The following is a 17,433-nucleotide window of genomic DNA, read 5'->3' as shown; positions in this document are numbered from 1 at the left end:
GTTCATTTCTCTACCATAAGTCACTTCCAACAGTTTTTAGAGAATTTGGCAGTACATCCAACCGGCCTTACAACCGTAGACCACGGGTAACCACGCCATCCCAGGACCTCCACATCCGGCTTCTTCAAATGCGGGATCATCTGAGACCAGCCACCGGGACAGCTGTGGGTTTGCACAACTGAATAATTTCTGCACAAACTGTCAGAAACCGTCTCAAGTAGCTCATCTGCATGCTCGTCATCCTCACCAGGGTCTTGACCTGACTGCAGTTCCACTTCGTAACCAACTTCAATAGGCAAATGCTCACCTTCAATGGCCACTGGCACACTGGTGAAGTGTGCTCTTCATGGATGAATCCCAGGATCAACTGTACCAGGCAGATGGCAGGCATGGTGTATGGTGTCAAGTGGGTGAGCGGTTTGCTGATGGCGTTGTGGACAGAGTGCCCCCCCCCAAAAAAAAAAACCTCTATGTGAAGATGTCGAGCTGCATGAGACAAATGGTGATCACACCAGATACTTACTTATTTTTTATAAAAGCATCTGTATGCCCAGTCATGTGAAATCCGTAGATTAGTGCCCAATTTATTTATTTTGACAGACTTCCCTATATGAACCAGTAAAATCTTTGAAATTGTTGCATGTTGTGTTTATATTTTTGATCAGCGTAGCTTACATCGATTAGACTAAATAGTTTTCGGTATCTTTTAGTTGTCACTGTATTAGACTAAACATTGGTGATTTGATGATGTTGAAATGTTGAAGTTGAAATGGTGCTGGAATAGTGGAGGCAGCTCCTGTTTCTTTGTGACTTGCGGTAACTCTGTGGTTCTCAATCAATAGTAATTTAGGAGTTGGGAGAATGTCAGAAACATTAACTTACTTGACCATGCTGTAGGTGATGCAACTGTTTGTTACATGCGATATGCTTTGTGGACTTCACTGGACAGAGGTTGCTCTCTGGTTTTGTGATGAAATAAAGGTGTGGTTGAATTTATTATGCCACTGTGTCTCCTTATCGTCTCAGCCTTAGGCCTATATATCACGGTCGCAAGGCATTTGAACTAACAGGTAATAGAGCAAACAATGCAACTATCACAACACATAAGTTGTCATATGGCTTTTTTTCTGGCTTCCCCACTTACTGCTACCGGTAGGTCTACCAGATACATTGTAACAGGATGAAATCAAAAGGAACAAGTCCCTGCTGTGAAGTCATTATGCACACGACCGCTGCAGTGACTACTGAAATGTAGCCTCCCTCCGTCAGTGGCCTTAAAAGTCAACTGAAAACTCAGCAGTCAATGAAATCAATGAAACGCTGTTGGCAAACCTAACATTTCAACAAAACCGTTCGAGTGCAAGTTCGCAGTTTGCATGAAGTCAAAACTTTTAAAAGTTGTTGGGAACTTTAGGAATTTCCTGTCAATGAGAATCTATAGGCTAGAGGCTATTTTAATCAAAGGCTATGTATATGAAAAGTACACACAATTAGAAAACCCTATATGGACATTCTGTCTCATTCATGGTAGTTATGCACTGATATCATGGACAGCCTTCCCTGTTCCATTTGAATTAGCTGGTGGTGACAACATTCAATGCATTTTATAGTAGGCATACCACCTCTGCTTGCCATGCCAGAAAGTGCTCCAGAGGTACTGCCAGCTCTTTTGGTGAAACCGCCTTTCGTCCTAGTCAAGAGGACATGAGTTAAGCATTAAACATTTGTATTATCATATGCAAATGAAGAGTGAGTCAGTCTGCTCTTAGATTGGGAACATGGCGTCTGACGACATGAAGAGAATGCGTCATCTTGTTATGGGAGGAGGGGGAGATGAAGGCCTGAGGGCAGGGCTGCTGGGCAAGCTAATTGCCTTGTCTCATCTGCTGTACGTATCCACAACAAATCCAAATTGAAAGGTGTTGTTTACAGTTGATTAGTAAACATCTCTAACATTCTGTGGATCATAATGAAAATTCACTCTGTGGGGATTTCTCAAAATCTTATTTGGGTAGTGCTTATAAATAATGCAATGTGTGTACACTGTACCGTAGAGAGGAGCACCATAAACCAAATCAGTACAGTACAATAAATACTTTATTTACAAAACTTAGGTAAGTAAAACAAATAAGTTGTATGAAATTGTATAGTATTTAAACAGTCTGAATATGTATGTATAAAATATAAATGAAACATCCTGGAAAGGCATATACAGGAATCCCCGAGTCTGTCACGATATCAACTATGTTCTCCTGAGATCATGGATTATAATGTTATCTGTCAAAGCTATGAATATGGCTTGATTAAAACCCTGGGTTGTAAAGAAATCCCCTCTTTCACTGTCTGCTTGATGATGTCCTTCTTGTTAGACAGGTCATACCGGGGGCACCTCTCAAACACCTAAGAGAGATCACACAATGGAAGATAATGATTACACAAAAATATTTTAAGGACAATTCCACCCTTTTTCAACATCAAATTCATAATCTCCAGCACCACCCCAACATTAACATATCATATCTAGCACCACCCCAACATTAACATATCATATCTAGCACCACCCCAACATTAACATATCATATCTAGCACCACCCCAACATTAACATATCATATCTAGCACCACCCCAACATTAACATATCATATCTAGCACCACCCCAACATTAACATATCATATCTAGCACCACCCCAACAGCAGATTTCTGTTTTGGAGTAAAAAATGATAGAAGATAAGTGTTTTTGATAACATCATCCGGAGAGAAGGATTACATAATCTGGTGTGCAGCATGTGATTTTAAGTTAGATCTGGAAATGTTAATAACGTTGGATATATGTCCTCTTACTCTATTGTAGATTTGCTTCATTGTCACATCCGCCATGTCTGTGTATTTCAGCAGTGCCTTCACTCTCTCGCTCAGCTGGCAGTTTGTTGGAAGCTTCCTGATCATCTTAACCAATGGCTCGTCGTCAGAGCTGTCACCAGACTCATCCACCAAGTCTGATTATCAAATTACATAATTAAATCAAATTAGATTGCAAATTCATAAATTGTAACATAGTTTCTAAATCACAGGCCTAATCCTAATTCCTACAAAGCACGTCTGGCTCTGGCCTGGGATGGGACAAAGTCCCCTTATTTGAGATTACGAAGGGGAACATGTTAGATGGGATGGGCACTGTATTCTGACTGACACAGTGATATGTCAAACACTTTGTGCTATCCAGGAGTACAGTACATCAATAAGCAGCTCCCAATTACTTTAAACCAGCATCAGGAAATTGAGTTTATCATAGTTCCTGTGGGATTCAATGACATTATGAAGGGCAGCTCAGAACAGCTGAAAATGGATTTTAAAGAACTGATTGGGCCACTACTTGACACCAACAAACGGCCCATAATATCTGTCTCGCTGCCTACATCGTGGCATTGAATGGTTCAGCAGACTTTTAGCCCTCTGTAACTGGCTACGAGACTAGTTGTCATAATGCTTCAGCAAATGTACATTATCCCAGGTGCGTTGGAAGACACAATGTAAGTAACCTAATTTATTTCCCTGAATGCCTCTGCTGATCCCACAGCTTATGTATGCAGTAATCATGTGCTTATGAACCAGAGTGATACTGTTAGCACTGAGGCGGTGTGCCCTAGTTGGAAGTCCACTGTGTGCAGCTCACCCTGCACTAATAAAAATAACCTGAGTATGTCTGCCTCTGCTAAGCTTCCCAGTAAAGCAATAAAACAATCAAGCATCCAAGAAAAGTGCAACAAATAGCCCACGTTAACATATGTAGCTGAAGGAACAAGGTTCATGAAATCAATCATTTGCTAGTAACATTCATATTCGGACAATCTCTGAAACTCACTTAGATGGTACAGTGGTAGCAATACATGGTTATAAGAGTTACAGAAAATACGGAAATGCCAAAGTTGGAGCTGTGGCTGTTTATATTCACAACCACATTTCTGTAAAGCTTAGAGAGGATCTCATGTTAAATACTGTTGAAGTAATAATACAGGTTCATCTGCCTCGCCTAAAGCCCATTCTGGTGGGAAGCTGCTATAGACCACCAAGTGCTAACAGTCAGTATCTGGATAACATATGTGAAATGCTTGATAAGGTATCTGATATCAACAGAGTTATATTATCTGGGTGATTTACATATTGACTGGCTTACATCTTCAAACTGTAACTAGTACCTGCAACCTGGTTCAGGTTATCAGTGTACAAACAGTATAGGAATTAAATCATCAACATGTGTTGATCACTGCGCTGCAGAAATCTACGTTAAAGCAGCATCCAAATCCATCGGATGTAGTGATCACAATATAGTCTATGAAAACCACAGATCCAAAGGCTGGGCCTAATATAGTGTTTAAGAGGTCATACAAGTTTTGTAATGATTCCTATGTTGTAGATGTAAAGAATATGTGTTGGTCTTTGGTGTGTAATGAAGAGCAACCAGACGCTGCACTTGACACATTTATGAAATTGTCGTGAGTTTGTGTGTTTGAATCTCATCATGGGCAACTTTAACGTTTAAGCTAATTAGCAACTTTGCAACTATACAAATACTTTTAAACTACTTTGCAACTATTTAGCATGTTAGCTAACCCTTCGCCTAACCTTAACCCTTTAATTAACCAAAGCAACAATAAACTGGAATTTGTAACATGTCCTACGTTTCACAAATTTAGCAAAATGTATACGAATGTAACATAATGTACGAATTTCTATTCGGAACATATCATACGAATTGTAATCACAAGTTCATACATACCATATGAAACATATCACACTAAATCAAATGTTTCGGATTTACGTACAGAATGATACGAAATGCTCTGAGACCAGGTTGCATTGGCTATCTCTGTGTGTGTGTGTGTGTGTGTGTGTGTGTGTGTGCTGAAGAGGTCGCAGATGGAATGAGTGAGTCACAGTCAACGAGCCTCGCTGGTTGTGTGTGTTATGGGTTGTCGTGGGCTGCAGAACAATTGTGCTGTCCTCAGAACTGGATAATTATAAATTTATTCACATTGTTGCCTCGGCTACTATATGCGTTGTAGGTTGCCCATTGACAGAATAATATGAAAATTGGCCTAGCGTAACTACGTATAATTTATTTCATAAACTTTCGTCAGCTGTAGGCTAACTTTTCTTTTGACTCATTCGATTTTTCCATCTTGGTATCGTTTGCTCAATTTCACGTCTTGTGGCCTAAAATATTGCTAATTCAAAATAAATCTGATTGAGAATAGTATAGAATCGGACTTTCATTATTATTCCCATTTTAAAGCTGCAACTTTAGGATATTAAACACTGTATTAGAATAGTTTGGAAAATACTCCATTTTAATTGTCTTAATGATTTTATGATATTTTAATTAGTAGGATTAGGCTTTTGCTCGGCCTCACATGCATGCATCATTTGTGTTATAATGCTTTGCTCAACTATACGGTTTGTAAAAATGTCTCATTTGATTTCTATAACTTGCTGTTGTTTCTTATATCCCTTTCATTATTACCTTAGGGCTCCCATGTTTTTGGGTTATTCAAAAACAACTTCAAACTTGTTTGATCATGAACTAGCGCGGCAGGAAAAGTCTAGCATGCCTTAAACTGAAAGAGTGGCTTAACAGGCCAAGTCATATTCATATAAAATGGAGAGAAAATATAAAATGTGGGCTTCTATAACAATAAAACACCAGAGTGTCCGCTATAAAAATAGATTTTGGCTATTGGCCCAGATCATCCAACATTCTAGAGAGCGAAAAATATATATATATATTTTCTGACCGGATATTCTGCGCTGCTTTGGTGAGACTCTTAGTATCTACATCCTTCTCTTGCCTTGTGTAAATATAACATATTTATTTAAATAGGCTATAGCAAATAGGAATATAAGCAATTTAGTAAGAATGTCAGAGCAGTTTACCGATCACTGTACCTGTACACAGCCAATCTGGAAATAGCACACCCGACTACCTAATCCCCATATTATTACTTACCCTCTTGCACCCCAGTATCTCTACTTGCACATCATCATCTATCACTCCCGTATTAATGCTAAGTTGTAATTATTTTCGCCTCTAGGGCCTATTTATTGCCTACCTCCCTACATTTGCACACACTGTATAGATTTTCTATTTTTCTTTTCTTTTGTGTTGTTGACTGTATGTTTGTTTATGTGTAACTCTGTGTTGTTGTTTTTGTCGCACTGCTTTGCTTTATCTTGGCAAGGTCGCAGTTGTCAATGAGAACTTGTTCTCAACTGGCCTTCCTGGTTAAATGAAGGTGGGGGGAAAAACACAAACAAACATGCACTGCCCTGATGTGTGCTGCCTTTTCCAATTCTGATCACAATTAAAAGCATTAAGAGGGTTTGATATTGTGATTTTTTTTGTCCATTCGGACAACTGAAATCCATATTCTGGTTGTCCGACAGTTTTTTAAAAATTGCCCCAGAGAGGCGGACAAGCCATAATGTCGAGCCCTGTATGTATTGTTTACACACTTCTTGTCAGCATGAAAAAACTATATTTGAAGCACAACTTAAATCTCCGTAGTAAAGGCATAGATGAGCTAAAAATTCAAATAAGACCATTCTAACCTGTGTTTCTGTGGTTAGACACTTAGATTGGGCCCAATAGTGCAATTAAAAATGTTTCACCATGAGGTGACTGTTTCTCTGGCAGCAGTGACTTTGAAGATGCTTTTCCTCTCACAGCTTGTGAAGTTTCAGGTAACTGCAACAAAACAGAGATAAACACGTGTATGAACAGAGGCTACATTCTCCCCCTGTTTTACAATAGATTCTGATGTTGGTCTTGGAATTCTGTTCCATATCAGGCCAAATGATAAGTACCTCTTCTTCTTCGTCAACGTATTCTAAATCTGTTTGATTCATCAGGGCCGTCTGATAAGTCTGAAGATTCCTCTGTTAACTCCTGGGACGCTTCCGATATATCGTCAGGGCCCGAAGTCTCATCCCATCTCTCAATGGAGTCATGGCTGTGATCTCTTGGAAAATACTGCAATGAAGTCATCAGAACAGAAAAATGATGAAGGCTTCAAAGTAAAACTTCTAATTACAAACTGCTAACATAATAGAAATGCCAAACGCACTTCAATTGAACTATAGCTGGCTCTTGTGATCAGGGTGGGTATACAGTATGAAAAGTGGAGCATGACAGTTTTTCCTTGATATAATTATCGTCTAATGTTGATTATTGGCATTGTTCAAAATATTTGGATCTATTGCAGATATGTCTGACAACATTCAACTCCTCCTTAATTTCCTCCTATTTTTTAACCACCACACCTAATATCTCCTTTCTTAACAGACTCTGATGGCAGAGAAACTGGCAGAAACGACCCAGGCAACACCGGTTTGGCGTCAGATTCCACCTGTAAATCACAAGATCAACATGTACCAATACAATGGTGACATGACGTTATATTAATTTTGTGTAAATTAATCACAGGATATTCCGAGACTCAAAGTAATTATTATAGAGAACTTGCCTTTAATGCCTTCTTATTGTCATAAGAACTGTCTGTCACCCTTGTCTGTCACAAGTTCGGGTCATTTTTTCTTTGGCCCATCATCACAGGGTCCAGCAGAACCGAACTCGGGCCTCATCTTTTCCCTCCCACACCATACGGACCTAGCCATGACATGGTAGTCAAATAGAAAGATACCTGTCTTCCCGAACCCATCCTTCACAGTCCTCTCAGTTTCAAAAGCATCCTATTTCTGCTTCAACACTGTGGCAACTATGTGCCTAAGGACAAAGTCCCTATAAGGAGGGGGGATGTCACAAGCATCCCTGAAAAACTCAGCCTTGAAGAGACCAAAGAACTCCATGGTTAGTGGCTGCGGGACATGGGGAAAGTCTGGTGGCAGGTAGATCCTGAACAATATCACACCATCACTGCCTGCTTCATTGATAATATCAGAGTCAAGTAGGTCTGTTTCTCCTCTGACAAGCGGACGGTCCTTCACGGGAAAAAATTTAAATAAATGATACCACCCTTTGAAAAATGTTTTGTCCAAATCCCCAATTTCAGATGAGTAGTGGAACACTTCATAAGGGTAACCTGAAACAAATAAGTTGAGGTTAGACATTTGGTCTGACCCTTTGAAGAAGACGCTGGATGGTATAGCATCTGCAGCAGCGTTGTAGCTGGATGGTATAGCATCTGCAGCAGCGTTGTAGCAGGCCATTAGTGAATATTTGCCCCGTCTGTTTGACCTCTGCCTATCTGGGGACAACATACTTTACAGCTATAGATTTGTTTTAGCTTTAAATTGTATAACTCTAGGGTCACATCAAGGGCTATGAAGTAGCAGGTGACTAGAGGAGAGGTAAAGAGTGCTTCGTCCCTTGAGCTAACAGTAGTCATACTATAATACTTCCCACAATCGGTCAACTTAAGATATTTCCTTTGGGTGCAGTGTGCTTTCTTTCTGTAATGTAACGTCTATTAAAACAATAACCAACAACCCCAAGTCATAAAATAACCATATACCTCAAATACATAGCTTGGAGTTATAGAGGCGGCAGATAGCCTAGTGGTTAGAAAGGGTAGAAATGTTGCTGGATTGAATCCCCGAGCTGACAAGGTAAAAAATCTGTCGTTCAGCCCCTGAACAAGGCAGTTAACCCACTTATCCTTGGTAGGCCGCCATTGTAAATAAGAATTTCTTCTTAACTGACTTGCCTAGTTAAATAAAGGTTCAATAAATAAATCAAATAGAATGACTTGCAGAGATTTAATGCAGTGATTTAAAAAATATATATATATTATTATTTCACCTTTATTTGACAGGTACATTAGTTGAGAACAAGTTCTCATTTACAACTGCAACCTGGCCAAGATAAAGAAAAGCAGGGCGACACAAACAACAACACAGAGTTACACATGGAATAAACAAGCGTACAGTCAATAACACAATAGAAAAAAAGAAAGTCTATATACAGTGTGTGCAAATGGCGTGAGAAGGTAAGGCAATAAATAGGGCATAGTAACAAGTAATTACAATTTAGCAAATTAACACTGGAGTGATAGATGTGCAGATGATGATGTGGAAGTAGAAATACTGGTGTGCAAAAGAGCAGAAAATTAAATAAAAACAATATGGGGATGAGGTAGGTAGATTGGATGGGCTATTTACAGATGGGCTATGTACAGCTGCAGCGATCGGTTAGCTGCTCTGATAGCTGATGCTTAAAGTTAGTGAGGGAAATATAAGTCTCCAGCTTCAGCGATTTTTGCAATTCGTTCCAGTCATTGGCAGCAGAGAACTGGAAGGAAAGGCGGCCAAAGAGGTGTTGGCTTCGGGGATGACCAGTGATATATACCTGCTGGAGCGCGTACTACGGGTGGGTGTTGTTATCGTGACCAGTGAGCTGAGATAAGGCGGAGCTTTACCTAGCAAAGACTTATAGTTGACCTAGAGCCAGCGGGTCTGGCGACAAATATGTAGTGAGGGCCAGCCGATTAGAGCATACAGGTTGCAGTGGTGGGGGGGTATATGGGGCTTTGGTGACAAAACGGATGGCACTGTGATAGACTGCATCCAATTTGCTGAGTAGTGTTGGAGGCTATTTTGTAAATGACATTGCCGAAGTCAAGGATAGGTAGGATAGTCAGTTTTACCAGGGAATGTTTGGCGGTGTGAGTGAAGGCGGAATAGAAAGCCAATTCTAGATTTAATTTTGGATTGGAGATGTTAAATATGAGTCTGGAAGGAGAGTTTACAGTCTAGCCAGACACCTAGATATTTGTAGTTCTCCACATATTCTAAGTCCAGAGTAGTGATGCTAGTCAGGCTGGCAGGTGCGGGCAGTGAACGGTTGAAAAGCATGCATTTAGTTTTACTAGCGTTTAAGAGCAGTTGGAGGCCACGGAAGGAGTGTTGTATGGCATTGAAGCTCGTTTGGAGGTTTTTTAACACAGTGTCCAAAGAAGGGCCAGATGATTACAGAATGGTGTCGTCTGCATAGAGGTGGATCAGGGATCACCAGCAGCAAGAGCGACATCATTGATATATACAGAGAACAGAGTCGGCCAAGAATTGAACCCTGTGGCACCCTATAGAGACTGCCAGAGGTCCGGACAACAGGCCCTCCGATTTGAAACACTGAACTTTGTCTGAGAAGTAGTTGGTGAACCAGGAGAGGCAGTCATTTGATAAACCAAGGCTGCTGAGTCTGCCGATAAGAATATGGTGATTCACAGAGTCAAAAGCCTTGGCCAGGTCGATGAAGACGGCTGCACAGTACAATCTTTTATGATATCGTTTTGTACCTTGTGCGTGGCTGAGGTACCAGCTCGGAAACCAGATTGCACAGTGGATAAGGTACGGTGGGATTCGAAATGGTCGTTGATCTGTTTAACTTGGCTTTCGAAGACTTTAGAAAGGCAGGGCAGGATTGATATACGTCTGTAGCAGTTTGGGTCAAGAGTGTCCCCCCCTTTGAAGAGGGGGATGACCGCAGCTGCTTTCCAATCTTTGGGAATCTCAGACGACACAAAAGAGAGGTTGAACAGGCTAGTAATAGGGGTGGCAACAATTTTGGCAGATCATTTTAGTAAGGGTCCAGATTGTCTAGCCCGGTTGATTTGTAGGGGTCCAGATTTTGCAGCTTTTTCAGAACATCAGCTGACTGGATTTGGGAGAAGGAGAAACGGGGAAGGCTTGGGCGAGTTGCTGTGGGGGGTGCAGTGCTGTTGACCGGGGTAGGGGTAGGCAGGTGGAAAGCATGGCCAGCCGTAGAAAAATGCTTATTGAAATTCTCAATTATAGTGGATTTATCGATGGTGACAGTGTTTCCTATCTTCAGTGCAGTGGGCAGCTGGGAGGAGGTGTTCTTATTCTCCATGCGCTTTACAATGTCCCAGAACTTTTTTGAGTTTGTGTTGCAGGAAGCAAATTTCTGCTTGAAAAAGCTAGCCTTGGCTTTTCTAACTGCCTGTGTATATTGGTTTCTAGCTTCCCTGAAAAGTCGCATATCACAAGGGGCTGTTCGATGCTAATGCTGAACGCTATAGGATGTTTTTGTGTTGGTTAAGGGCAGTCAGGTCTGGAGAGAACCAAGGGCTATATCTGTTCCTGGTTCTAAATTTCTTGAATGGGGCATGCTTATTTAAGATGGTTAGGAAGGCATTTAAAAAAAATAACCAGGCATCCTCTACTGACGGGATGAGATCAATATCCTTCCAGGATCCCCAACCAGGTCGATTAGAAAGGCCTGCACGCTGAAGTGTTTCAGGGAGCGTTTGACAGTGATGAGTGGAGGTCGTTTGACCGCTGACCCATTACGGATGCAGGCAATGAGCCAGTGATCACTGAGATCTTGGTTGAAAACAGCAGAGGTGTATTTAGAGGGCAAGTTGGTTAGGATGATATCTAATGAGGGTGCCCGTGTTTACGGCTTTGGGGTGGTACCTGGTAGGTTCATTGATAATTTGTGTGAGATTGAGGGCATCAATCTTAGATTGTAGGATGGCTAGTGTGTTAAGCATGTTCCAGTTTAGGTTGCCTAGCAGCACGAGCTCTGAAGATAGATGGGGGGCAATCAGTTCACATATGGTGTCCAGAGCACAGCTTGGGGCAAAGGGTGGTCTATAGCAGGCGGCAACGGTGAGAGACTTGTTTTTAGAGAGGTGGATTTTTAAAAGTAGAAGTTCAAATTGTTTGGGTACAGACCTGGATAGTAGCCTGCAGAGTTCTGTCCTATCTTTGCAGTACATTGCAACACCGCCCCCTTTGGCCGTTCTATCTTGTCTGAAAATATTGGTTTTCAGTAAATAAAGTAATTTCAGTAAATAAAGTAATTTTTTTCAGTAATTTCAATAAATGGTTATTGAAATTCTCGATTATCGTGGATTAATCGGTGGTGACAGTGTTACCTAGCCTCAGTGCAGTGGGCAGCTGGGAGGAGGTGCTCTTATTCTCCATGGACCTTAGTGTCCCAAAACTTTTTGGAGTTAAGAGCTACAGGATGCAAATTTCTGTTTGAAAAAGCTAGCCGTTGCTTTCCTGACTGACTGTATTGGTTCCTGACTTCCCTGAACAGTTGCATATCGCGGGGACTATTCGATGCTATTGCAGTCCGCCACAGAGTGTTTTTGTGCTGGTCGAGGGCAGTCAGGTCTGGAGTGAACCAAGGACTATATCTGTTCTTCTCTGGAGGTGGTATTGCTTATCACGTGGTCTGGTATACCTCTACTAAACAAAAAAAGATAGAATGAGATGTTTTAAAATCCAATGGCTATTCTGAGATTTGACTATGAAAGTCTGCAATTGGTCTGCTGGTTTTCCTGAATTAGCTCGCTCGACTAACGTTTAGCAGACAGACTCGTTCTCAAGACTATAAAGAGCTGCATTCATTACTAAGGTGTAGATCTAGCCTTTATTTTTTCTTAATCCTTCGAAATTAATTTATGTATAATTAATTGATCACTATACTTACATTGCAAAAAGCCATGCCCGCTCCTGAATCGGATGTTGACGATTTTATCATTACGTGCCTGCTGCGTGATGACGACATCAACTAGCGTCTCAGCTAACGATATCAAAATGATACAAATTGCTAATTTCAAATTCCTAATTAAGAATCACATTACTACCTAATATCAAAAAGCGGTATGAAGATATGGTATACGATTACTTAGAGATGTAATAAGAGTAGTTTTATGAAAACTTCACAGGCCAAACTTCCTAGGTTGAAGATGAATTAATTTTTTTGACCTATCTCGCAAACTTCTATAAGAAGGAAGGAACACCCCGACCCACATGACAACCATTGTCCAATGGGAACACACATCCCTAGGATAATCTCTCAGTTTAGAATAGAGGGAGAAGCAACAGCGGACAACGCATAGGGAGGTTGGTTGAAAGACAAGAGGAGAGATGTATAGGAAAAAACTTGTTTACATCCATTTGTAACTGTAATATGAACGGACACGTAGCTGGATTACTATAGTCGTGGAGTTTGAGCAATCGAGTCACGTCAACGCTACGGTAATTAGACAAGAATTGAAGTTTCTTTCTGAGTTGTTGTTCATGGGACAGCTGAAAGTTAGTGGCTCTTTCGTCACTCAGACTGCGACACGGTCTTCTTGCTATGTTAGGAGTTGTCTCAACAGCTACACTGAATCCCACCATCAGCATGACCAGTCTGTGAAATCAGTCCTTCAAATAGTATTTCTTCATTCATTAGGTTTGCTTTTGGTTTATCAAGCTGAACCTTAATAGCTGGCTTGTTTTCCTTTGCTGACAAAGCTGGCTAGCTAGCGGCTAACTTAGGCTAAGTATCTGGTCAGCCAAGTTATTATTAGGCTATTGGTGTTACAATGACTCAACATAGCTAAGCTAGCTCGCTCTTTAGCTTAGGTATTGAACTGAGCTAACCTACTGTAGATAACTAATTTCCTATACAAATTATTCCTTGCCACACTGTTGCTACTTGAGGAATGAATGGCTGGGTTTGATATTTTTCAACCAAATTGAAATGACTAGTGTACTGTATTGTATGCACCCGCTTGTACACACAAATTAACATTCATTCCTGTGTATATTGTCTCCTTTTTCCTCTGTGTTGTGGACTCTCCCCTTCCCATCACCACACCTCCCTGCTCCACCTTACACCCCTCCAGAAACTCCACTCCCCCTCTTCTTAAAGATGGCGCTGCAACATACCCACTGTGTGACCTGCCTGAGTCAGAGGTGCATGACCAGGCCTGAACCTGGTATCTCCTGTGACCTGGTCACCTGCCCCTTGGTCTGCGGGGCCATTTTCCACACCTGCAAAGGACCCGAGCACCGCCTCCTCTGCCCCCTGGAGAGGGTGCCCTGCCTGAACAGTGGCTTTGGCTGCCCTGCCACCCTGGTGCGGACCCGGATTCCCGCGCATCTGGAGGTGTGCCCAGCGGGCGTGGTGTGCTGCACCATGGAGTGGAACAGGTGGCCGATCAGCTGCCTGGACTACACCTCATACGAGAGCCTGAGCTGGGGGGTGGAGGAGACAGAGCAGCTGGACATGGCGCTCGCCCTGCAGGACCAACACACACTGATCGAGTCCCTCAAGGTGGTCGCCATGGCGCCCACGGTTGAAAGACAGCCAACGGTGGTCGCCGTAGAGAGCGAGAAGGACACTGCTTCGGACTCAGCGGTGCTGGTGGTGGCCGACCCTATAGCTGCCACTTCTGAGTCACCACCACCATTGACGCCGCAGTCACCGCCACCATTGACGCCGCAGTCACCACCACCAATGACGACGCATTCACAACCACCATTGACACCACCGCTGGGCTCAGCAAAGGATAAAATTGCCAACGGAATAAACGGTTTGAACGAGGAGCGGTATAGCAAGCTGTACGAGGCCACAGTGGAGACGGCGAGGAGCCTTGCCGCCGCGTTGGATGTCCTCAGCAGCGCTAACAACACCTCTGACAACAACACAGAGCAACACATGAACGGAGGAGCAATGCTGGAGCCTCAGCATAGAGAGAACAGCAGTGACAGGAATGAGGAGCTGCTGCTTCACAACAGACTGGAGGTCAAAGGTCTTGTAGCTGAGGGTGTGAATTTAAAGGAGTGCTATGGACAGCTGCACCAACTCCACCAGGCTACAGTCCAGCTAAGGAGGAGCCTGGTCACAGCCCTGGGTGACCTCGGCAACACAGTAAAATACACAGACCCAATCAACGGAGCCCCCTCTCACCCTCAGGCGGAACCTAACAGCAGCTTCCACCAATTGGAAGATGCAGACTCAATTAATGTTGAGATGAAAGATGCTGAGGCAGGATCATCAGTCGGACCGCTGAGAGTGGTCAGCAGAACCGACAGTGAGGTTGCCATGAATGTTGTTGCTGATGGCAACATGCAGATGGAACTTTTAGGTGGGGCCTCAAAGAGTGTTGAGGGGATGGATGGACAGAGCCTATGTAATGGTTGTTTGAGTGGGGAAGGCTCCCAGAAGAGGCCACAGGAGCAGGTCTTAGGTTCAGATTCAGCAGACCAGCAACAGCCTGGAACCAGTTGGTCCACCAGTGAAACCGTATGCCTAGTCAAGGTGCAAGATGACTTGAACCTGTCACCTGTGCCTCAAGGGTCCTGTGTGTCTCAGTCACAGACACAACCCCAATCTCACCCAGACCCTCCACTAGCACCACCCCTGCATATCCACCAGGGTATTGCACACAGGGCCAGCCACGTGGTCCTAGAGGACAGAGGGCTGGAGAGGAAGTTCCAGAACCACCAGTTGCTCAGAGGCTTGGGCCAGTTTGCTCTGTCCAATGGACGAAGGGTCCGGGTTAGGTTTAGACCCAAAATGGAGGACAAGGCAGTGGATACATCAGACCTGGAGCAGGAGGACGACCCCATGGGCCTGGGGGAGATCGACCTGATCACAGCAGCCCTCCTCTTCTGCCTGGAGGAGTCTCGCAAGTGCCGCAGGATCTCTGAAACGACCTATGTAGACGGCTTCCACGTCGACTTCGGCACGCAGACCTTCACTTTCCCAGCGGCCATCTTGGTGACCAGCACAAGAGTGGGCGACGTAGCGTCTGCAGCTGCCTGCGACCACGCGCCCCAACTATCCTACCCCAGCCCCTTCCGCACCCTCCGCCTAGACCTGGTTCTAGAGGAGGTTCCACAGATCCGGAACATGCCATGTAATCGTCTCCAGCAAATGTTCTCCTTCGTTTGTGGCCAGCTGTTCCGCAGGGATGAGTACTCCTCCCACTTCAAGAACGTCCACGAGGACATCCACGCGGGCCTCAATGGTTGGATGGAGCACCGCTGTCCCCTGGCTTACTACGGCTGCACCTACTCCCAGCGCAGGTTCTGCCCCTCATCCCAGGGTTCAAAGGTCATCCATGACCGGAACCTTCGGTCATTTGGGGTGCAGCCAAGCCCCGTTGGGGGGGAACCGTTGGGCGAGTCCCAATCAGACCAGTTCAGTGGGCTTCCCTTTGAGGTGCTGGAACATGTGGCCCGCTTCCTAGACGGCTTCAGCCTGTGCCAGCTGTCTGTGGTGTCGCGGACTATGAGGGACGTGTGTGCTAGCCTGCTGCAGTCCCGGGGGATAGTGGAACTACGGTGGGAGAGGAGGCAGTACCCAAACGGAACCTTCTCATGGCAGATCAAAGACAGGGTAAATAACTCACATTTGTTGGCTGAAACTGGACCACCAGGTGTAAGATGTGCAAAAGTTTGATTTTTAGACCGCCAGTATTATAGTTTACAGCCATATTTACAACCACATCTGAGGATTTACATTCCCAGTCTGGGATTTTAGCGTGCCACTGCCACGATAGGGTCTTCTTATTTCGACACTGACACATGTACAATAGCACTGATGTTAAATCCCTTACCCTATGCCCCATTTAAATGTTTGCATGTATAGGCTAATACTACTGGATTGAACTCTCTTGCCCTCTTATCAATACTCTTGTTCTGTTTGGGCAGGTGTGGAGATTCAGCACTGCCTTCAGCCCCGTTAGTGAGTGGCGGTTCGCCGAAGTCTCCAGCATGTCCGACCATCTGAGGACGTGCCGCTACAACACCGTCGAGCGCAAGATGGAGGCCGTTCCACTGCCGTCCATGTGCACAGCCAGAGACCGATCCCTCCTCTCCATCTTGAAACTCCAGGAGAAACACATGACCTAACCTCTGTTAGCTACACTGTGTAATTTAATACCATAGGTTTTGATGTTACATGTATTTTTTATATTGAAAAATAATGTGGGAGAATCTCAATTGCATACTACTTGTGTCCTCTCCTTCTCAAAACCCATTTGAGGAGAAGGTCAGAGAGGAGGGACCTCTGGCTTTCTCATCCAATGGGTTTTGAGGAGGAGAGGATGTCAGCAGTATGCAATTGAGAGTCTCCCTGTGTCCCGTGTTGTATGACGGTTGAAGAAGAGCCTTAATGTATGAAATAATACTTGATCTGCTTGACACACGGTTACAGTAGGTTTCTTGACCTGCAATGTATCCATACTAGATGTAAATTAGTACTATTTAACTTGCATGGTTTGTTGGTGTTTAAATCGTGCCCCTATTTTGGTAACATGATTTTCTTGGACAAATACTGACTATACATAGAAAGAAATATACATATTTTCACTGTCTTGCCTTTCAGCAAGTTATTTTCCATATAGCACTTTAATGACATGTACAAGTCCCTGGTCACTCTTACCAATGTACCAAAAGCATCCTCATTTAAATGAATATGGTGGGGATCAATATGTGATATGTGTAAACTGGACTTGAAGGACCAGTGGGTTGGACCAGAAAGTGACCACAAAACAAAGGAAGAGAAGTCATGCGTGGTCACATGGAGCTGTCCCAACAATGCATGTGATTTTGTTGCTGTTTAATAAAATGAATCTTCAATAACACCTTTTGTGATCTTCCTTG

The 17,433-nt window shown here is 43.4% G+C and overlaps 2 protein-coding genes across 6 annotated transcripts; one reads left to right on the top strand and one right to left on the bottom strand.

The window, feature by feature from the left end:
* Positions 1-2,079: 2,079 nt before the first annotated feature.
* On the bottom strand, positions 2,080-12,605 carry LOC112217710 (protein DEK-like). Of its 3 annotated transcripts, XR_002948501.2 has the most exons (6): positions 12,479-12,605; positions 7,318-8,096; positions 6,862-7,027; positions 6,607-6,742; positions 2,842-2,996; positions 2,080-2,400 (listed from the first exon to the last, which is right to left on the bottom strand). XR_002948501.2 is itself a non-coding variant. In XM_024378189.1 (5 exons), the coding sequence occupies exons 2-5, from the start codon at positions 6,901-6,903 to the stop codon at positions 2,287-2,289; spliced, it is 387 nt and encodes a 128-aa protein (XP_024233957.1). In that variant the 5' UTR covers positions 6,904-8,096; positions 12,479-12,562; the 3' UTR covers positions 2,080-2,286. The 3 variants fall into 3 exon arrangements, 1 of the variants encoding a protein (XP_024233957.1); XR_002948500.2 differs by having other exon boundaries at positions 6,862-8,096; XM_024378189.1 differs by having other exon boundaries at positions 6,667-6,742; positions 6,862-8,096; positions 12,479-12,562.
* A 136-nt stretch (positions 12,606-12,741) lies between these two features.
* Positions 12,742-17,414, top strand: LOC112217709 (F-box only protein 30-like). Of its 3 annotated transcripts, none has more exons than XM_024378188.2 (3): positions 12,742-12,894; positions 13,665-16,165; positions 16,480-17,414. In XM_024378188.2, the coding sequence occupies exons 2-3, from the start codon at positions 13,691-13,693 to the stop codon at positions 16,678-16,680; spliced, it is 2,676 nt and encodes an 891-aa protein (XP_024233956.1). In that variant the 5' UTR covers positions 12,742-12,894; positions 13,665-13,690; the 3' UTR covers positions 16,681-17,414. The 3 variants fall into 3 exon arrangements, with proteins under 3 accessions (XP_024233956.1, XP_024233955.1, XP_024233954.1); XM_024378187.2 differs by having other exon boundaries at positions 12,742-13,029; XM_024378186.2 differs by lacking the exon at positions 12,742-12,894 and adding an exon at positions 13,075-13,228.
* Positions 17,415-17,433: the final 19 nt, after the last annotated feature.

Source organism: Oncorhynchus tshawytscha, linkage group LG18 (assembly GCF_018296145.1).
Source record: "Oncorhynchus tshawytscha isolate Ot180627B linkage group LG18, Otsh_v2.0, whole genome shotgun sequence".
Lineage (NCBI taxonomy): Eukaryota > Metazoa > Chordata > Actinopteri > Salmoniformes > Salmonidae > Oncorhynchus > Oncorhynchus tshawytscha.
The sequence above is the reverse complement of the archived record's forward strand: the minus strand, read 5'-3'. Positions and strand labels throughout refer to the sequence as shown.

Excerpts from the sequence above, each read along its gene's own strand:
- LOC112217709 (XM_024378188.2), top strand. The coding sequence starts at position 13,691 with ATGGCGCTGCAACATACCCACTGTGTGACCTGCCTGAGTCAGAGGTGC. Across the intron at positions 16,166-16,479 it reads CATGGCAGATCAAAGACAGG|GTGTGGAGATTCAGCACTGC; the intron begins GTAAATAACTCA and ends CTGTTTGGGCAG.
- LOC112217710 (XM_024378189.1), bottom strand. The coding sequence starts at position 6,903 with ATGAATCAAACAGATTTAGAATACGTTGACGAAGAAGAAGAG. Across the intron at positions 6,743-6,861 it reads ACGTTGACGAAGAAGAAGAG|TTACCTGAAACTTCACAAGC; the intron begins GTACTTATCATT and ends GTTTTGTTGCAG. Across the intron at positions 2,401-2,841 it reads TGAAGCAAATCTACAATAGA|GTGTTTGAGAGGTGCCCCCG; the intron begins GTAAGAGGACAT and ends GATCTCTCTTAG.